The sequence below is a fragment of the Erythrolamprus reginae genome, chromosome 2 (genome assembly GCF_031021105.1).
Source record: "Erythrolamprus reginae isolate rEryReg1 chromosome 2, rEryReg1.hap1, whole genome shotgun sequence".
In the NCBI taxonomy this organism is placed as follows: Eukaryota; Metazoa; Chordata; class Lepidosauria; order Squamata; family Dipsadidae; genus Erythrolamprus; species Erythrolamprus reginae.
The window spans coordinates 144,685,115-144,708,021 of NC_091951.1; the positions used below are offsets into that span (position 1 = coordinate 144,685,115).

General features: G+C 41.2%; 1 protein-coding gene across 1 annotated transcript in view; it reads right to left on the minus strand.

The window, feature by feature from the left end:
- Nucleotides 1-9,440, minus strand: part of METRNL (meteorin like, glial cell differentiation regulator) — a 42,601-nt gene extending 33,161 nt beyond the window's left edge. The window contains exons 1-2 of the mRNA XM_070739746.1: nt 9,108-9,440; nt 157-545 (exon numbers count right to left, since the gene is read on the minus strand). Of these exons, the coding sequence (XP_070595847.1) occupies nt 157-545; nt 9,108-9,244 (526 nt within the window). The 5' untranslated portion in view covers nt 9,245-9,440. The remainder of the gene's footprint in view (nt 1-156; nt 546-9,107) is intronic.
- Between the last annotated feature and the right edge of the window lie 13,467 nt (nt 9,441-22,907).

Genomic DNA, 22,907 nt, shown 5'->3' on the forward strand with positions numbered 1-22,907 from the left:
AATTTTCAACACTTTCCTTTTGTAAAAAGAGTTAGTTTGGAAGACTGAACAACCCTGGGATTGAACAATATTGCTATCTTTCAAATTCAAGCAGAAAAATCAATGAAACTGTAAATCATACGCAAGGCCAAAGAGAAGTAACGTATCACAACTCACCGGAAATCATGTGCAAATCAGATGCCATCCCCTTGCTTATCAGTTCATACTGGAAGCCTGTAATCTTCCTACTAATGTCCTGCTGAGGGGTAGCCTCAACAAAAAGCCCACCTTGGTCAAAGTTGAAGCAATACACTCTGGTAGGTCTGTGATCTCCCTCTTGGACCAGTAGTTTCAGTTCTCCAGTTTTTTCCAAATAAATATTTGCTCCTGCAGAGTTCTTATAAGGTTTTATGCAAACAGTCCAATGTTTGTAAGAGGAAGAGATAATATTGGGTCGCAGATTGACGATCAATGCTCCAGTGGGATACATCCATTCTATATTTCCTTCAGAACAACGGAGGTAGACTTGTTCGACATCTTTTCTATGGGACTCATGAGTTAATCCACTAGGAAAAAAAGAAAGATAGAGACATTATAATTAAAGTGCCTTGATTTATTCTACAAGAATATTATATCCACAAACGCCACTGTGAAAGACTTGAAAGACGATTGTGGAAAACTACAATGAAATAATGGCTAAAGGCTTTTTTAGAAAAGCTTCCAATTCTTTTAAGTTGTATTGGCACTTGCCTCAAACAGTCAAATTAATCAAGTCTGCTAGCATCAAGCCCATTCCAAACCATGGAGTAAGGTTCAAATTAAGTCCTTCCATAAAATATATTAAGCAACTAGACTAAACTGTTTATGAAAAAAAAAGATTAGACACAACTTTCAGCCTCAAGTCCAACCTTATGTGACAATCCTACCAACCACAATGATAAATGCATTTACATACCATAACCAGACATTAGATATCCAATACCTTACATAAAAAAGTGATCAAAGCAATTTTAATAATATAAATGTTAACATTAATCTTCTGCAAAAATTAGCTGTGGGAGATATGATTTGGAGAGCATAGAGAAAACAAGGGACAACATATAATTCTTATGTAAAATAAAATGCTTGCCATACTGGAGATACAACAAGGTTTCATGAGAAAACGCCAAGAAACTTAAATTTTCATTATTAGCATTATTATAACATTTATTGGCTGCAAAGTAAACTTGTCAGTCATATTAATTGCTGACAGATTATTTACTTATTTTTATTTATTTATTTATTATTTATTATTTGTTAACAGATATAAGTATAAACATGATTATGAATACAGGAAATGGAGATACAAATAAATGGGGACAGTAGAGCAGGGATGGTGGCACATTGGTGCGCTTATGTACACCCCCTATAGACCTCTTAGGAATGGAGTGAGGTCAACAGTAGACAGTCTAAGGTTAAAGTTATAGGCCGGGGTTTGGGAATGAAGAATTATGGATTACAATAATTATGAATAATTATTATAATAAGAATTATTTGGGGATGAAGGTTTATGGGAGAAGAAGATAGTTCTTTATCTTCATGCTTCTCACTGATTTCAGAAATGTAACTTTCAGTAGAACAATTGAAATATTGCCAGTTTTAAGTGTTAAAAAAGTAGTGATCTGTTGGTGTGTATGATTGCAGGTTACAAAAATATTCTTCTCAAAATGTCGGTGCATTGTTGTGGCAGCAAATTCAACGCAGAACTGAATCAAGATCACTTCTTAAAGCATCAACTGTTGATCCTACCAATTCTGGGTTCCTGATCACTTCCATTTATCAAATGAGAATTATAATTCAACCAAGCATGGCTGAATGCAGCCAGAATAGAACCGGCATAGTACAAGAGCTACAGTATTTATATAAAGTCCTACTTGAAAGTGTGAATTTGCTATTTCTTCACAATAAAGTCAGTTCAATTGGCTCAGAAGTGCACTCTTTCAAAATACAAAAAGCTTTCCAGTGCAAAAAACCCTGAATCCTGAAACTCATTAATCCCCATATCAACCTATACATAATCAATGGCCTTAATGTAATTTCCTGAGTGGAAGAAGTTCCTACTTCAAAATATCATGGATTGTTTGAAATTTCTCCAATGCCAAAATGTGACCTTTCAGTTTGAAAGAAGAAAAGCAAGAGAGTATTCATGCTTTGAAGTTTTTAGCAATAAGTGACTCTGGAACTAAGCACAAACAAAGGTCTGCAAGCTTTTCTTGTGACTAAAAGGAAAGAGGGTACATTGTTTGCATTGAAGTTAATGATATCAAAGAAACCATGAAGGAATAAAGCAGCATTTAAAAAAAGACAAGCAAGTCAGGATACAAATCCACCAAGTTCCTACTGAATAGATGATTCACAATACTGAATGCATTTGAAAACAACTTGAGTTGACTTGGCTAAAAGCTCATGACCTAGTTAAAGCTGTCAAGAGTTGGTGGAGATGGAGAGCTCTCTGTGACTTGAAAGATTTGGTGGAGACAGAAAACATCTGCCTAGAAAGAGGTTAGATGATTCATTATCAGAAGGTGTTAAGAGGTCTGATGGACTAACAAATCTTTCCTTTCTGGATAAATATGATGATATCAAATGTCTATGCTAAGAACAAAGCCACTTCTCTAATCCACATTTATATATAGCCAGTTCCAGGACCAATTGCCAAATCATCTTATGTTCCTGTTACCTACTGTATATAAATGATTATTCAATGTATTAAACCAAGCGAATTCACTTTCATTATAAATATAAAATGATGCTGGGTTGATGTGGAGGCAAGGATAAAAGCCCAAAGTTTTTGCACAAACAAGACAACTAAAATTCATAACTTACTTCCCTCCCATTTGCTGGTAGAAGACTATTACATCCATGCAGTATTTTAGTTTTATCTATGCATGACCATAAGGCCATATAATTCAATTCAAGGCAGTTAGCCTTAATGGAAAAACTTCAGAATTACCTAATCCCACCCACAGACAAGAAATTGCCTTGTTTACTTCCAATCCAACCCAACCCAACAGTATACTGTACTGTATTCATTTTTACAAAGTGAAACATGCATTGACAGCTAGAGTAGTTATGAATATATATATATATAAAACTGTGGTTCTCCTTTTTGTTCAGAACAATGTTATTTATAACTACTTAATGGGAACTTCAGGCATTTCTAAGCCCAACCTGCTACGGGAACGGCTTGACAACATAGAAAAAACAAGGTTTGGGGGGCGGGGGGTTTAAAGAAGAATTTACTTTAAGTGGAAGGCCTGGCATTTTACACCTCTGTTATCATTGAAATCTTTAACTTCCGAAGGCAGGATACCACAGATCAGTGGCAGCTTGTACTTTAGACCTCATCTGCTGCCACAGTAACAAATATAACTTCTAAGGTTACACAGCCAAAAAGAATAGGCTGTAATCCTTCATACAACAATGGGATAATCATTGTATAAAAACCTTGAGAAAAAAAGTGCCAGAGTTTTGAAGATGGGCAATTAGGCTGGACAAAAAGGCTTTAGAATTCAGAGTTGTTTATGCTAGCCAGGGGATACTGAGAACTGTAGCCCAGTGTTTCCCAACCTTGGCCATTTGAAGATATCTGGACTTCAACTCCCAGAATTCCCCAGCCAGCGAATGGGAGTTGAAGTCCAGATACCTTCAAGTGGCCAAGGTTGGGAAACACTGCTGTAGCCCAATGCATCTTCAGGGCACACAGCTATCCTAGGATATGAGAAGCTCAACTGTGCCAAACTTTTTAATTTTCATGTACACATTACTACCTATTTATTCATCACCAGTGTCAATGGATTCTAAGCAGAGATTATCTTAGACCATGTTAGAAAATCTATTTTTGCAAGTCTGCGGAAAGGGGCGGCATACAAATCCAATAAATAAACAAATAATAAATTTTGCAGCATCAGTAACATTGTCAGAAACTTATGCTCCTCTTGAAGTAAAATGGCGAGTCCTTCTCTCCCCACTGGCCCTGCTGAACTTGCCTTTCCAGAAGGCCAAGCTGAATCTGTGACCTACATATACCTTCACATTCATTAGTTCATTCTTTGTATTTAATTTATAATAGCAGCCTACTGGATTTTAATGAAGGCAATCTTGATAATCTGAAGTTGTGTGGATTTGAAGGCCAGGCATCTTCAAGACACCAAGTAACACTGGATTAAGGACGTATCAGCAGTACTGGGGGGGGGGGTTTAAAGAAAGGGGAGAGTACACACGCAGCACTTGCTGGAACAAAACTAAACATCCCCCATTCCCCAGGATCATAGAGCTGCTGCAAAAGGAAGTTGTGTGATATTAAGAAAAAAAACCACATTACTTTAAGGCAGTGTTTTTCAACCAGTGTGCGGGGGCACACTAGTGTGCCATGAGACATGGTCAGGTGTGTCATGGGGAAATTAAACATGGGTCCCCAAACTACGGCCTGCGTGTTGGATACGGTCCGCAGAGACCATTTATCCAGCCCGCCTCCATCCAAACATAAACATTCCCCTCGCAATCCCTCCAGCTATCAGCGACAGGAAGAGTGGAGGCACAAGGAACACTCACTGACCAATCACCTTCTGGGATTCATCCCGACCACTAGCGAGGAACCAATAGCAGGCCTCCTCTCATCCACACCCAGGAAGGTCCCAGCTGGGGCTGCTGTGCACTTGTTATTGTGTGGCCGCGGCGAGTAGTTGAACCTGCTACTCCTTCCCATGGTCCTGATTTCTAATCCTGGTCAGGACTAGAGGTAAATGTTGCCACCACTAGATGAAGCCTCAGCCTCAGCTGGTTATGTCTATCCTGATGGTGTATATTATTAACTATATGTATAATATGTATTGTGTTGGAGTGTCATTTTGTGTCATTTTGGCTGGTGGTGTGCCCCAGCATTTTGTAAATGTAAAAAATGTGCGGCGGCTTTAAAAAGGTTGAAAATCACTGCTTTAAGGAACTGCTGAGAGGTACTGGATGAACCCCTCCATGAACACTGAAGCCCCTTTGAGTCTTCAATACTAAATTATCACAAGGCACTATTATTTATCCAATATCCTATTCTCCCTCCCACTGGTGGCCAAGAAAAAGCTTGCTCAAAGCCCATGAGTAAGATATGAAGGCAACAGTCATCTCCTACTATCACTCCTTACTGACTAGGATACAGACTCATATGCCTGTTGCTGGACCTTATGCAACTTAATCCATTTAGGAAGATGGAGGTAACCCTAAGGAAAAACTTCCATACAGCCAAATGTATTGATAGGCAGGAATTCCAAGCAAAGTTCCAGATAGGACTGTCCTAGTCCTACCTGAAATGAGACTTAAAACCATGAAGCTTTGGCTTTCTCTTATAATATACTCTGCTGGCCAGAGCAGTCTGACTTATACAACAAGCCACCTGTTTGACCAATTCCATCTATTTTTTCAGACATCTGATGTTTTCTTGTGCAATTGCAAGTGTCAGCAAGCATGCGTCAATCCCCGAAACTAAAATATTTAATGACGGATTGGGGAGGGGGGAGGAGTGTTGGGTAAGCCCCGTAACAGGGAAGTGAGTCATGCTGCTCACACACATCCCTTGTGGCTGGCATTCAGAACACTGACAAGCCCAGAAGAGAGACTTCATTCATCAGTAGAGTAATATATTAATGGTTTAGTGTTGCAGCTGAGAGACAGATATAAATCGGGAATACTGCCTCTGTCTTTTATTATATGAAGTAAGTTAAAGCAAGCCCTGCCTTTTAGGTTGCTCCTCCCTCAAATATTTCCATTTTATGTTATTATTCCATATTATGTTATTGCTGCCATATTTCCATATTATGTTATTGCTGCCATTGATTTTAGGAAGAGATAATCCAGACAAGGATATGACCTTACCCCCACACAGTCTCTTTAACACTTGAATCAAATGTAATATTTTTTAAAAAAGAAATATTGGGAGAAATCTACACGCCAATGCCCATTTTCAAAAAAGGGGGGACATATATGTGATCAAATTCATGCATACACATATATGAACTTCAGTTAAAAGGAAAATCAGGCATGAAAGACATTGTTCATTTAATGCATGAATTAACAGAAGATGGTTCCAAGAATTTTTAGTCTGGAATATCTTTGGTCTAATAAGGACACTGAAACACAATGTCTTTAACATTCTTTCAACATCTATAATTATAGATATACAAAATAATTTCAAGTAAAATTGTGAATCATATGAAGTTCAGATTCTTGATTCACTGGCCACAGCAATTTCTGTTAGGAGTCCACAACTAATTTTGAGCAATAAATCATACTGATGTTGAGAGAAGCTGTTTCTATGATGATTACAATTGTTGACTAAGAATTGTTTTCTTTGTGACACAAAGCATTTGTAGCAAATCATACCAACAGGAATGTGGCAGCAAAACTTTAGATAGTTCCCTATATCAGCTGAACTTTGTTTTAAGTACAGGTCTTGCAAAATTATCTGATGGCATTCAACAAAGTTTTCTATTCCACTATTTTCAGGAACTTATCTTTCTAGATAATGGAATCATTGCTACAGGGCATGTGACAATTCTTAACAGGTGAGATAATCTGTGATAGCTAGAGTTCAACCTTTCTCCAAAGGATTTCCAAAAAGGGTTCTGTCTTTCATGAAACAAAGCAAAACACACACACACACAACTCTGAAAAATATGTTCCCTACCATTTAAGCCTGGGGCTACTGCCTTGATATTGCCTCTAGTTTCCATTCATTTATACTTCCCAGTTTGCATAAATCCAAAGAAATCATTCACGGCCATTCTACTTGTTTAAAAATAAATTGCTTTGTAAACTTCAAATACAGGGCTGCAGATGCACATCACTTAGCCATGGATTAATAACTAAATGAAAGCCTTTTTAAAGCATTTTAAAGATTTCTGAAAACCATAGGACAGATTTAAAGTACAGGTAGACCTTAAGTTATGACTGCAATTGAGCCCAACCTGTACGTTGCCAAGCGAGACATTTGAGTTTGCCCCATTTTACGATTTTTCTTGCCGCATTTGTTAATTGAATCATTGCAGTTGTTAGAGTTGTTGTGTGAATCTGGCTTCTCCATTGACTTTGCTTGTCGGAAGGTCACATTGTGCAGGATACTTCAACTGTCATAAATGTGAGTCAGTTGCAAGCATCTGGATTTTGATCACCTGTCTGTAGGGATGCTGCAACAGTTTAAGTGTGAAAAACGTCCATAAGTCGTGTTGTAACATTGCACATTCACTACATGAACTGTTTGTTGTAAGTTGAGGACTACCTATACATACTACTGAAACGGTGAGGTGGGGAGTCAGACGCAAGAGAGAAAAGTTTAGAGGCCAAGGAGTTTTAAAGATTTCACAAGCATGATGATTAACATAGCTGTGGCAACTAAGGAATTGTGGCCAAGAGCTTTCTCTTAGCAATCCTGATTAAAATCTAAAGTAGCAGCGGGTGACGTTATGCCACAGGTGTAAAGGGAGACAGAGGCTCAGCTCAGACCATTTTATGAGATGGTGTTATACAATATAACAGGTGAACTCCAAAGGAACTCAGGAGAACGTTAACCACCTTCTTTTCTCTGGAAACCTCCTTGCCCACCACGTAGGCATGCCAGTTTTTAGAGTTTTCAGAGAACAGCTTCAAATCTTAATAAACAATCTCCCCACCCCCAGTAAAACAACAACAAAACCCACACACACAAAAACCCCAAACCCCAGCTTCAATAATCCAAGGCGTTTTGAGGAAATAAACAAACCTCGGCACTAATTCATGTATTAATGAAAAGGCAGGTCTATTGGGGTTCATTTCCTTCCACCCAAAAATAAAAAAAGAAAATAAGAAAAAGAAAAAAGCTATAGGCTGCCAACAGGCACCGAGCCCAGCTTCACAAGTTTGATAAGGGCGAGAAACAATCTTTACACGAGAAACAATCTTTACACCTTCGTAAGCAGGCCATTATAAAAACCCTTATCCATTTTTCCTCCCCTCTCTTGAGAAAGCCTACCCAAGTTACGCTTGAAGTTAGCACACACACACAAAAAGGTAGGAGGCCACCAAGTTTATAAAGTATGTTTTTCTGGCATTGTGTTGGACAGATGTGGGGGGTTGCTGCAGTGGTCAGGAGAAGGGAAAACTCTACCTTTGTCTGCTTGAGCGTTTCCCTCCCCAACTCACCCGCCTCTCCTTCTCTCGTTGCTTTGGCAATATACTCATCCCTGAACACTCCCGGAATGTTAATCGAACTGTCCCTCTCTTTCTTCCTTCCAATAAATCAGAGCAAACAGCCGTGGGGGTGAAGAAGGGGGGTGGGGTGGGTGGGGGGAAACATTTCTTTTATCCCCCTCGCAAACAATCAAATCCATGTGTCCTGGAGCTAGCAAAACCCACAAGGAACTATGCGCCCCCTTCCTCCTTTCCCTTTCCGAACTCAACTTCTCCGAAGAGCGCGGTTTCCAGGACGGCTGAGTTTAGAGGCACACGCACACGCACGCGCACACACATACACACGTTACTCCCAAACACGCACACCCGACAGCTTTGGGATGAAGTGGGGGGAGCGGGAAGAGGGAGGAAGAAAACCAGTCCTCCCTGGATCCCAGCTTTCCAAGCCTGGCATTGGTTTCGCTGCGAACCCCACTCAAACTCGCCAATCGCAACTGAGGTGATGGGGGGGGGGGGGAACACGACACGCTTTTCCTTAAAGCCTTTAAGAAAAAAAAGATAAGCGATCGTCTACAAAGAAGGCGATCCTCTCTCCCTCCAGCCCCCCCCTCCATAAGAGGATGGAAAGCTCCCCAAAATAAATGAATACATTTATATTTATTTTAAATATATTTAAAATGCAGCCTTTATCACGACCACCCCCCACTTAGCAAACGCCAACTCAGAGAAAATGGGGATCGAGCAAGAACTGGAGATGGGTGGGAGGAGGGGTGTCCCGAAAGTCAAGTTTCCATAGGATCGCACCTTTGGGGAAACTAGATCCCAGGTACGGGGATATGCCCGGACAAAGACCCAACCTTTGCAAACACACCTTTTACACAGCGGCGGTACCTCACGCGGCACCACCACTCTCGCCCCGGCGAGCTCCTTCTTACCTTCCTCTCCAACTGCACAAGTCGCTCGAGTATTGCGCCGTGCAGCCCCTGTCCAGGACCAAAAAGCCCAGCAGCAGCAAAAGCGGTGAAGACGACGGCGGCGGGAGCAGCAGCCCGGGCGCCGGGGCTCTCCGCATGATCCCCGCCGGGGCTGCCCTAGAACGGATCCAGCAGAGGAGGGGGGGAAAAGAGAGAGGGAGAGCGCTTTACATGGCGAGGAGCTAAACCGGAGCCAAGCGCTTAGCAAGAGCCCATCCCCGCCGTCCGGCCGCTCGGCTCAACAGTGCCCTCGCTCTCTTCGCCGGCGCTCGCTGAGCGTCCCAAGCTTAGTGGAGGGCGGGGAGCCGCTCGCGCCTCGGAAACCACCCACTCCAGAGACCGCGGCTAAAACCCGGCAGTGGAGTTTTTCATTGTACGGAGCGGATCCCATGCCCTCCTGGCCTTGTTCGCTTTGCTTTTTCTAACCAAAAGCCGAAAAAGTTCTCTCCGTTTTCAGAGTGAGGCTTGAATACTACCATAGACGGCTTTCCTTATGGGGGAACCTAGCGGGTCTCTGTAGCGGATTTTAAAAGTTCACATCCTGTTTGGGGTAGTTTTAAGAAAGAGGAAGCTAAGAACATTAGAACTTCTGCTAGGGGGGGTTGTCGCGTTTTTTAAAATTGCACGTTGTTTAAAATACACTGCTCAAAAAAAAATAAAGGGAACAGTTAACAACACTATATAACTCCAAGTAAATCAAACAACACTGATTGACAATCAATTTCACCTGCTGTTGTGCACATTCAACTTTGTACAGAACAAAGTATTCAATGAGAATATTTCATTCATTCAGATCTAGGATGTGTTATTTGAGTGTTCCATTTATTTATTTATTTTGAGCAGTACAGTGTTCCCTCTATTTTCGCGGGTTCGAACTTCACGAATAGCCTATACCACGGTTTTAAAAAAATATTAATTAAAAAATACTTAGCGGTTTTTTCCCCTATACCACGGTTTTTCCCACCCGATGATGTCATATGTCATCGCCAAACTAATAATTTTTGCAAATAAATAACAAAAAAATAATTATTGTTAATAAATAATTATGTTTATAAATATCAGGATCACTAAGTGTCTTCTTCAATGGTGAGTACCAGTAATAATGGTGAGTAAATGGTTGTTAAGGGAATGGGAAATGGTAATTTAAGGGTTTAAAGTGTTTAGGGATGGCTTAAAATGGTGTATTTACTTCCGCATCTCTACTTCGTGGAAATTCGACTTTCACGGGTGATCTCGGAACGCATCCCCTGCGAAAATCGAGGGAACACTATAATAAAATTCGAGGCGGTGATACAGAAGGGAAAAGCTTTGACATTTAAAAAAAATCAAGGAGCAACTGTAAAGAGGGGGAAATGCATGCCAATTTATTTATTTATTTATTTATTATTTAGATTTTTATGCCGCCCCTCTCCGCAGACTCGGGGCGGCTCACAGCACAACACAACAATTTGTAACAAATCCAAATATACTTTAAAACATTTAAAAGAACCCCATTTTTCTAACAAACACACACTCAAACATACCATGCATAAATTGTACATGCCCGGGGGAGGTGTTTCAGTTCCCCCATGCCTGATGACAAAGGTGGGTTTTAAGGAGTTTACGGAAGGCAGGGAGAGTAGGGGCAGTTCTAATCTCTGGGGGGGAGTTGGTTCCAGAGGGTCGGGGCCACCACAGAGAAGGCTCTTCCCCTGGGGCCCGCCAACCGACATTGTTTAGTTGACGGGAGCCGGAGAAGGCCCACTCTGTGGGACCTAATCGGTCGCTGGGATTCGTGCGGCAGAAGGCGGTCTCGGAGATATTCTGGTCCAGTGCCATGAAGGGCTTTAAAGGTCATAACCAACACTTTGAATTGTCACCGGAAATTGATCGGCAGCCAATGCAAGCTGCGGAGTGATGGTGAAACATGGGCATACCTAGGTAAGCCCATGACCGCTCTCGCAGCTGCATTCTGCATGATCTGAAGTTTCCGAACACTTTTCAAAGGTAGCCCCATGTAGAGAGCATTACAGTAGTTGAACCTCGAGGTGATGAGGGCATGAGTGACTGTGAGCAATGAGTCCCGGTCCAGATAGGGCCGCAACTGGTGCACCAGGCGAACCTGGGCAAACGCCCCCCTCGCCACAGCTGAAAGATGGTTCTCTAATGTGAGCTGTGGATCGAGGAGGACGCCCAAGTTGCGGACCCTCTCCGAGGGGGGCAATGATTCCCCCCCCAGGGTAATGGACGGACAGATGGGATTGTCCTTGGGAGGCAAAACCCACAGCCACTCCGTCTTATCCGGGTTGAGTTTGAGTCTGTTGACACCCATCCAGGCCCCAACAGCCTCCAGACACCGGCACATCACTTCCACTGCTTCGTTGACTGGACATGGGGTGGAGATGTAAAGCTGGGTATCATCAGCGTACTGATGATACCTCACCCCATGCCCTTGGATGATCTCACCCAGCGGTTTCATGTAGATATTGAATAGCAGGGGGGAGAGGACCGACCCCTGAGGCACCCCACAAGGGAGAGACCTCGGAGTCGACCTCTGACCCCCCACTAACACCGACTGCAACCGACCGGAGAGGTAGGAGGAGAACCACTGGAGAACAGTGCCTCCCACCCCCAACCCCTCCAGCCGGTGCAGAAGGATACCATGGTCGATGGTATCGAAAGCTGCTGAGCGGTCAAGAAGCACCAGGACAGAGGATAAACCCCTGTCCCGGGCCCGCCAGAGATTATCCATCAACGCGACCAAAGCAGTTTCCGTGCTGTAACCGGGCCTGAAACGCGACTGCTGGGGACCTAGATAATCGGCTTCTTCCAAGGACCGTTGGAGCTGGAGTGCCACCACCTTCTCAACAACCTTCCCCATAAAGGGAAGGTTGGAGACTGGACGATAGTTGTTAAGTACGGCTGGGTCCAGGGAAGGCTTCTTGAGGAGGGGGCGCACGAGCGCTTCTTTATAGAGTGTTGGAAAAACTCCCCTCCCCAAGGAAGCGTTGGTAATCTCCTGGACCCAGCTCCGTGTCACCTCCCTGCTGGCCAAGACCAGCCAGGAGGGACACGGATCCAGTAAACAGGTGGCGGAACTCACAGCTCCAATGGCCTTGTCCACTTCATCAGGTGTCACCAGATCAAACTCTTCCCAGACAGGTGGACAAGTACGTGCCCCAGTCACCTCGACTGACTCGTTGTCAGTCAACTCTGTTTTCCAATGGGAGTCGAGGTCGGCCCGGATCTGGGCGATTGTATCAGCAAAAAACGTGTTAAAATCCTCGGCACTGCTCTGCAAGGGCTCCCCAACTCCCCCCTGGTTGAGAAGGGAGCGGGTCACCCTAAACAGAGCGGCCGGGCGGGATTCTGCTGATGCAATCAAGGCGGCATGGTACGCGCATCTTGCCGCCTTGAGCGCCACTTTGTAAGTCTTAATAAAAGCTCTTACAAGTGTTCGATCAGATTCAGACCAACTCTTCCTCCATCGCTTCTCTAGACGTCTCTTCTGGCGTTTCAACTCCCGGAGCTCCTCGTTGAACCATGGAGCTCTACGGGGTCTAGCGCCACGGAGAGGTCGCAAAGACGCAATCCGGTCAAGAGCCTTCGCTGCAGCCTTGTTCCGGGCCTCTGCAAGAGACTCCGCCGAACTGTGGATGAGTGCCTCTGGAATAACCCCAAGCGCCGTCTGAAAGCCCTCTGGGTCCATCAGACATCTGGGGCGGAACATCTTAATTGGTTCCGCCTCCCTGCGGGGAAGGATTTTAGCCAGGAAGTCAAGCCATAGTAGGAAATGGTCTGACCATGACAAAGGCAATGCTTCTAAACCCCTTAGTCTCAGACCATTACTCAGTTGCTCGGAAAGGAATACCATGTCAGGTGCGTGCCCTCCCTCGTGAGTCGGACCCTGTACTACCTTCCCTTGGTACAAGTAGGGCAAGGCTGAGGCCAAACTCCAGGCCTGCACATCACAAATGTTCACTGCAGACAGCAGATAAAGATCAGGAGTAAATAAATCCATCCCAGAGGTACACAAGCCTAGTAAGGTGACACTAGTGATCAAAGCTTCAAAGATATTCCTCACTTTTAGTACTTCTACATTAACTATGCAGGATAGGGCTATGATGGTTAACCTTTTTTGATGCTGAGCAGTGAAGGGCTACCAAAATTTTTACTACCACACTGTGAGCGTGGCTTACGCAGGACACCCTGCATTTTCTTTCAACATCTTTCATTGTAAATTGGGTGCTCTGGGGTGGAGCTCCATTTTTGCTACCCCACTGGGTTCCCCCTCCCCCATCCTGGCAGCAGCCCACCCTGATGCTGAGTGTCCAAAGTGTGCGTACCCAAAACTCCAAAATGCAATGTCAGTGCCCCCTGTGCATAAGCCCCGCCCCCTTGCATGTGCATCACCCCCTCGGCCTGTTCTGGCTACCAGGTTAATGCAGGAGGCCTTAAAGGCCCAAAACAGGGTACAAGAGGTACACATGCACGCGAACCCCCCAAAATCCAATGCGATCACCCCCTACGCATGCGTAGCAGACACATGAAAACCAGCTTGCTGGTGGGAGGCATGCACGCATGCGCAGTGGAGTTGAGATAAGGCAATGGCTGGAGTGCCCACAGAGAGGGTCCACCTACCACCTGTGGTATGATGCCATAGGTTCGTCATCATGGATATAGAGTGTACCAAAAGTTAGGCCCCATAGACTGCTTGTTATAAAACTGACATTAAGTATTTGAATGTGTTGCTACTTTCTTCCAAACATTTCCTTACTTGCTACCATGAGGCCTTTGAATATTTTTAAGTACAGTGATACAGTTAATAAATATACGATTAGCATATGGGGACAGATGATTTGATATATCCCTTATATCCTCCATTTTTAGAAAAAAAAATGATTTATTGTACCCAGGCAAATGTTTTAAGCATCAAGACCACTGCAGAGTAAATTCCCTTATATCCCTGAAGACCTGATGGCACCAAGTTAAATAAGTATAAAATAAGAAATTGCACCTGCTCAATGCCTTTCAATTTTTTTAAAAGGTACCATATTTTTCAGACTGTAAGATTCTGCAGATTATAAGACACATCTAGTTTTTTGGGAGGAAAACAAGAAATATATTTGGCCGTAGCTGCCCATCGCCATTGATCACTGCTGCTACCTATCTCCACCTCCTGGTGCCCCAGTTTTGGCCTCCGCGCATCCCATTTTGGCCTCCACTTGCCCCATTTTCAGCTCATTCCAGGCCACTGCCTATTTCCATCAGCTGGAATGGGCCAAAAATGGGACACCTGGGGCTAAAAATGGAGCACGCAGAGGTCAAAAACAGGATGCATGGAGGCCAAAAAGAGGGTATGCAGAGGTAGCAATAGGCAGCAGCAGCGATTTGTGGCTATGGTGGAGATGTGCGGTGATGATCCCTGCAGCCTGGAACACCTGATAGGTGGTATTCCTGAAAACAAATCCAACTGCCAATCAACTGCTCCTGCTAAATCAGGTGTGCTGAAGCTGACCAGGTTGTTTGCTGCAAGGAGGCAAATTGCTGGGAGGCAGAGCCCTAAGGGTAGGGGCCAGCAGTTGGGCAGGGCTTCGGCCACATTCCCTGTATAAAATGGACAGACATTTCCACCCACTTTTAGGGGAGGGAAGTGCATTTTATACACTGAAAAATACCATATATAGAAGCAGTTGAAATGCTGAGGAAACTCCCAGTCAGGGGTCCAGATCCAATTACAGGTAACCCTTGACTTACTGCAGTTCATTTAGTAGCTATTTGAAGTTACAACGGCACTGAAAAAAGTGACTTATGCCTGTTTTTTACCCTTACGACCATTACGAACTAAGAGGCTGAAGGTTGATTCAGCCTCCCATTCTTCCCAGTTTGGTAAAATGAGGACCCAGATTGTTGGCAGTATTAATGATGACTCTATAAACCTCAGAGAATGCCGAAAAGCACTATGGAGTAGTATATAAATATAAGTGCAATTGGTATTGCAGCATCCCTGAGCATGTGTTAAAAATTGAGATGTTTGGCAACTGACTCAGATTTAGTGTCCTGGGATCATGTGATCATCTTTTCTTCTGATCATTTTTTCACTTACCGGGTAAGGCAGGAGGGCAAGCCCCGAGGGGCTCTCGCTCCTGGCTCCAGGGACAATACCAGGTTTGTTAGTACGATGTACAAGACAGTTGGGTTTGTAATATATAAACAAGCTAACAATGAATGTCTGCATGTATTGAAGTACTATAGCTTTAAGAGGTAGTATTGCAAATTGCCATAAGAGGGAGCCAGAAAGCCTGATTCTCTCTTCTCTCTCTATTCTTTCTGCTGATTCACTGTGACTGTGATAGTAAGCTCTGTGTGTTCAATGATAGTTTAATGTATTTGTAAGCTGTAATGTATGTCTTATATGTAAGACAAAGACAGGCTTGTAATATTATTATTGTATTGACATATTGACTGATTTGAATGTGTATGACCAGACTATTTAACTTGACTGTGCTATTTCTAAAGTAAACACTATTTTATACACTTCGATGTATCTGTCTTCTATGACTGAATAATTACTCATATCTCTTGGATGCCTGCTGAAATCTCATGTTTCTTCTGTGCATGCCCTTGATAACTCATTCCTTAACAAGGTAGGGAGTTTGACTGGGGCGGGACAACTGTCAACTGTAACATAGGTGTCCTAAGGCAAGCTCGGGGAAGATAGAAACCTCCTGCAGAGCAGAAGGGCAAAAGCTCACTTGATCTTGATTTTCAGTATGAATACAGACCGTGAAAGCAGGGCCTCACAATCCTTCTGACTTTTTGGGTGTTGAGCAAGTGTTGTCAGAAAAGTTACCACAGGTATAACTGAAATGAAGCCAGATTCACTTAATTAACTGCAGCGATTCACTTGAGAACTATGGCAAAAAAAAGTTTTAAAATGAGACAAAATTCACTTAGCAGCTATCTTGCTTAGCAACAGAAATGTTGGGCTCAGTTGTGGTCTTAAGTTGAGGACTACCTGTATTAATTAAACTGATCCCTCTTGCAAACACTGTGATCAAATCCCAGTGGAGGGTTGCTTCCACAGTTCTGTGATGCTGCAAAGTTTGTTGTGAATATTGAATTCCTGGGAGGCCTTAGATCAGTGATGGTGACCCTTTTTTCCTTCGGGTGCTGAAACAGCATGCATGCACGCTATCTCATCATGCATTGGTGCCACACCCATAATTCAATGCCTGGGGAGGGCAAAAACAGCTTCCCCCACCCCCTGGAGGCCAGAAATGGCTTGTTTCCCAACTTTTGGTGGGCCCAATAGGCTCATGTTTTGCCCTCCCCAGGCTCCAAAGGCTTCCCTGGAGCCAGGGGAGGGTAAAATGCTCTCCCCCATCCTCTCAGAGGCTCTCTGGAAGCCAAAAATGTTCTCCCAGAGCCTCTGTGTGGGCCAAAAATCAGTTGATCAGCACCCACATGCATGTTGGAGCTGAGCTAGGGCAACAACTCATGTGCCAGCAGATATGGCTCTGCATGCCACCTGTGGCACCTGTGCCATAGGTTCGCCATCACTGCCTTAGATGTTCATTGCAACAGGGGGAACAATTGATTCAGTGCATCTCTAAGCATTATATCTGGGCAACATTATGCAGATAAGGAGAAGTGGCTTGACAAGTTGCCACTCTGAAAAGCACCAGCACTTGAACACAAAACTGAGTGGGAATAATGAAACTTTAGTGGAGCAAACAATGTCATTTGTTGTGACATCATCATGCAAATTATCCTTAAAAATTTGATAAATAAATCTGCATACTTGCCTTTGATTTTATAGCGTGACTGGTGTAAATCATTTAATGCACTGCTGAATGAGGCATACTTGATGACTGGAGGAGAAGTCTCAATTTCCTGAACCTTACTCAGATTAAGATCTTCATTTTAAGAAACACAAGTCTGGGTCTCTCTCAGTATGCTCATGTATTACCCAGAAATGCCCGTTCATCAGATAACATGTTTATTGGTATGTTGGTGAGAGGTTAGAATCAGCAGAATTCAATCTTCCGGCCATTCTTTCAGGAAATATTATCCATCAGGGATGGGAATGTAGGTTCAATACGATATGGGATCCTGATGCTAGAATAAAACCGATCAAAATAATTGGTTCCCAATTGAAAGTACTATATTCCACTATAAAAATCATATCTACTTACAAAGAAAGTACCTGCTAATTGCATCTATTTACTGTGCTTGCTAATCAGATCAACCACAGGTGGCTGGCCTTACTAAACTATATCATATTTCCAGCTTAATTTTCATTCAGAATATTGTGTCATCCCAAGTACTGTGATTTATAAACTCAGTTAATTGGACAAACCCTTTTAAAATAAACTGTAGCTTCACATGCGCTCATCAATGAACAGATCTCTGCAGGAACAACCTATTGGCGGTAATCTGCAAAACAATTGGATTCATCAAAGAGGCACATTCTATTTCAAGCTCAAACAATAAATTCAATTTTTAATGGAAAACAGGCAGGTACAGTTTCTAGGTCTATTTCTTCAAGGTCTATTTCTTCTGAATTATTTGTGAAGTGTATGTAGCTTCTTCCTGGATATTTTTACTTACCATATATTTTTCTTATAGTACATGTTTTTCCACACACCTATACAAACAGATTTCTGATGTAATTTGAACTACAAGTCCAGTTAAAGATCTGTTTCTGAACCTGGAGCAAGAAGACATTCAAAATAATGTTGATGTGGAATCTGAAATTATGCAGTTGTGACGGTTTAAAGTGTTTATTGTGCAATTATATAGCATCAACAACATGCTATTTAAAATGGTCTTAATTTGTGCCTCAGTGCACCACACAAAAAACCTGATTAGCACAGGTATTATTTAAAAACGTCCTGTACATATGTATACTAAATAGGAGTTGGCATTGCACTGCAAAAGAAGATTGGTGAGGATGAACAAGTATGGCCAATTATACAATACCATTTTAAAGCTTAGCTTCAGAAGGATAACGCTATTCTAACCTTTTTAATGAACAGAGCTCTCAAAATGCACTAAAAGGAAGTGAGAACTACACATCCGTTTTTTAAGGACATTATAGAGGTCCTTTAGAGGTCTTTGGAAGGAAATCTCATGCCTTCAGTTGTGGAGCGACTGATCACTAGGAAATGAAACCTGTTGCATATATTTAAATACTATATATACATTAATTTTGCCATAATTAATATGTCTAAACATGTTTCTTGTTGACCAGATTGCATCAATTCTTAATAAAATCACTAGAGAAGATATTTGAACACTTTTTGTCCAGTTGAGGGAATGTTTAAGAGGAGATTGAAGAGATTCTTACATTATTTTTAATCTCTTTGGTAAATTATCTCTGTGTTTTCTTTTGTTTGCTACCAAATGTCTAAGAAAAACTAGATTTATTTTACAGCATTTGCTGCCAATTTTCAACGCTGTGATAGGAATAGTATTTAGATTTATATATTACTCTATAGTGCTTTAAACATCCTGTTATGCAATTTACAGTTTCAGCATATTGCCCACAACAATCTGGATCATCAGTTTACTGACCTCGGAAGATTGAAGGTTGTGTCAACCTTGAACTGGTCTGGATTAAACTCCTAGCAGTGGCAGAATTAGCCTGCAATACTGCATTTTAACCATTCTAACCACGGTGCCATCATGGATGTTGGAAGATGTTGTAGAAAACAAGGCAAATGCTTGTAGGGAATGAAACTATTACTATCTATATCACTGCGGAGTGAATGCTCAATGAGCTTTTGTTTTAAAATCGTATCATATTGTTGAAGAAAGGTGGGATTTAAATAACTATAATAAAAACAATAACAATTCAGACTATAAATCCCATTACCACCCCCCCACCTGATGCTTTCAGTGACCTGCCAGCTGAGGATAATGAAGATTGTAGTCCAAGAAATATGGCAAGGACTATTATTATTATTATTATTATTATTATTATTATTATTATTATTTATTGGATTTGTATGCCGCCCCTCTCCGTAGATTCCGTAGACTACCTGAAAGAAGAGCTGAAGGAAAATCAAAGACTTATTACCACAATCCATAAATTCACATCTGAATTTAAATAAAACAATGCATGGCTTAGTATGTTTAAAATTAGAAATATCACTCCCAAATAATATTTTCCAAGACTTATCTTAAATTAGCTATTTCCAACTATGGAAGTCAAACTAATCTTGCCCTCAGTACTGTATCTTATTCTCATAGTACTGAAGTAGCGGTTGGGATTTACGACCACAACTAGGACCAGAATTTCTGTTGCTAAGCAAGGCAGTTGTTAAATGAACCATGCCTCATAAATGATTGCAGTTGCTATGTGCATCTAGTTTTCTTCATTAACTCTGCTTATTGGAAGTCGACTGGGAAGGTTGCAAATTGTGATCATATCATCTTGGAAAACTGCAATCATCATAAATTCCTGTGCCTGAATTTTGAATATGTATCCGTAGGAATGCTGTAAGACTTGTAAGTATGAGAACTTGTTGTAAGTCATTTCTATTAACTTCAAAAAGTCACTAAACAAATGGTTGCAAATTGAAGACTATATGTATTAAATCCCACCACCACCACCAGCAGCACATCAGATACATCAAGATTGCCAGTTGCATCCCAAAGCTCATGTGCAGGGTGTGGGGTAAGGAGAGAAACCAACTGCAAAACTGTAGAGTAGTTCATCAGCCCTGGTGCTGTTTTGCAAAGAGCCCATTACGCTCCTTGTGGTATTGTTAATATTTGTGAAATACAGGTTATTCTCTTCTGGTTTGTGGATTATGTTCCCATAGTGCTTATGATAGAACAGGCTTCAATTTTATAATTGTATGACCATCTATTTGTGGATTTTTTTCCATGTCAATTTTGTATTGCAAATTATGGTTTTTGTTTGTTTGAAAAACCAAATCAGTTGATTGCAAAGTTCCAATGTGGCTTACATTTAATTGCATCAAATGATAATGTAGTAGATGAAACATCTAATTACCAGACAAAAACAGTATTAAACAGCAGCAGTCTGAGATGAAATGTTGCACAATATTTTGAACTTGCCTTCTCAGGACTTTAATTTTCTTTTCAAGAATGCTTTATAACCCACAAGAGTCTGGCTGTAAGAATCGAGGAAGAGAAGGAGGAGGAGGAAGAAGAGGAGGAGGAAGAAGAAGAAGAAGAAGAAGAAGAAGAAGAAGAAGAAGAAGAAGAAGAAGAAGAAGAAGAGGAAAGTAAGCAGTTTTTAAATTACAAATAATATTATATACATATTTATTTAGGTCAATGTTTTAGAGTTTTTCTAAGATTGCTTATCACAAACATCAGCCTATGTCATAATTCCAAATATGAAGTAAACAGACCTGTTCACCTGAGTAAAATGCAAAAAAATTCTCATGCTACTTTTTTTCAAGGTTTTCTGTGAAACTTTAATGATACAAAGAGGGGCAGGTATAGAGATGATTAGTTTGTCAAAGTTTCATAAAATCTCTTTCATGCCCCTTATATTTTATAAAGTAACCACTCCTATAAGTAAATCACTTGAGCTTACTAGCACTTCCTATCTGTTTTTTCCTGCATTTGTTTCATAAGTATAGGTACAATCACATATAAATAAATGCATGCAGAGGAAACGCAGCGAAGCAGCAGTATCCATGAGGAAGAGTATCCAAACACTCTAAGAGCAACACCACAATCCAAACTATGGCCTTTTCATGCCTGCAGATACCCAGGCAATGAATGGGATGTATTCCATTCATTCCAAAGGTAGGATGCATGTGATAGATGATGATGATGATGATGATGATGATGATGATGATGATGATGACTATTATTATTATTATTATTAATATTATTAATATTATTATTTAGATTTGTATGCTGCCCCTCTCCATAGACTCGTGCCGAACTAAGCTAAAGAGGATAAATTAGCTCATTGGCAAATATTAAATGGGAACAATGTAAGATTTACTTTAACCACAAATATTTATAGAAAGAAAAATGGTTGAGTTGCATGTTGCCCCCATCTATTTAATAATAGACTGGCAGGTGCCTACACTAATCATGATGAAGTAAGGAAAGAAGAATTGTGGTTCATCAATAAGGAATAGGAAGCTGAGGAAACTTGTTAAAAGTTATATCTACAATGTGTTGCTCACGAAGCAGGGTGTTTACATGAGCACACCAAATGCATGGCCTCAATGCCTCCATCACCGCATCCTGGCCCAGTGGAATCTTCTGACTGGTCTTCAAGCCCAGCTCCATGTAGAATACATCACAGTAGTCAAGCTATGAGGTGACTAAACCATGAGTTCTTTTTTTCTGAGTGACATCTTGATCCAGGAAATGGTGTGACTGTTGTACCGGATGAAGCTGTGCAAAGGTTTTCCTGGCCACAGCTGCCACCTGAGAATTAAGGGGAGTTATGACTATAGCAAAACCCCCAGATTTTACTGCATATTTGAATGGGGAAATGCAAGCTTTTTTCCACAGGGAAAACTAGTCTCCGCTCTTCTATTTTGTCAGCTTTACAAGTTTTAATAGATATCTGAATCTTAAGCAAGAACCATTTGTCTAAGACTAACCACTCGGTATGAAATACTACGTAAATTTACAGGTTGACATCCTCCAATTAAGCCTAGGCATTATGATGGAAAAAACTATTAACTATAGGTGATACTCTAATTGTGATTTATTGGTTAAGCAGCACTTAATGTGGCCTGATGTTTATCTGTATCTAAATAAATAGCTGATGGTGATGTAAAAATGTTAGTGCCGGAATGGTACTAAAATGGAACTACTGTACTTCTTTACTGCTCCACTTTTGTCTTTCATACTTAGAAGTATACCAAGGAGAAGAGGCAAAGGATTAACAATTCTTTATCCTGTACAGTGTAGTTTGATCCTGATCCAACTGCTACACAGTTTTTATTTTGCCTCTTTCTGTTGCATACTAAATGAATAAAAATAAATAAATAAATAACTGGCTGACCAACCTAGTAAATCCAGTTAGTCAGTCATCTGGATATATATTTTTTTCAATAAGGATAAATTTGCTTTTTATTTTCTTTAGCCCAGATAGAAATGGGTTGCTCATGGTAGGTGAGCAACTCACTTTAAAAAACCTTAGATAAGAATTTAAAAATTGTCTGAATATGTCCCATGCCATGTTTAGTGTGTTTCATGAACTCAGTCTATACCTTGATTTTTAGAAAATAGGATCATATGGTTTTGATTGAATAAAAAGTAGCTTGCTAACCATTAATAATTATACTGGATGAGCTCAAAGCCTCAGCTAGTCTAGAAAGTAGTTAACCATTATTAGAAAAGGAATGCTGGAATATGTGGAGTCTGATCTGTCAGGATTTTACACAAATACTTGAATGTGTAGGCTAGTAGTTTGCTCCAAATCTCAAATCAATTTTACTTGCAGTTCACAAAAATTGTTTGTAAAAAAGATCTATATTAGCCTCTGCAGAGATTTTAATGATTTAGATGCGTATGTATGCCTGTACGTATATATATTTATCTGTATAATGTTATTCCTTCCCTTGGAAACTTTCTTTCAGCAAGGATGACCTGTACATTAAAAACAAGATAACCTATGGTTAACCTTGCATCTAATAAACATTAATTTCCTGTTTTATAAACCATTTATGGGACTGTTAAAACAGATATTTATCTTGATGCACATCCTCTTGGCAGACTTAATTTTTCATTTGCTGAAAAATATCCAGCCAGCATAGATATTGGCAA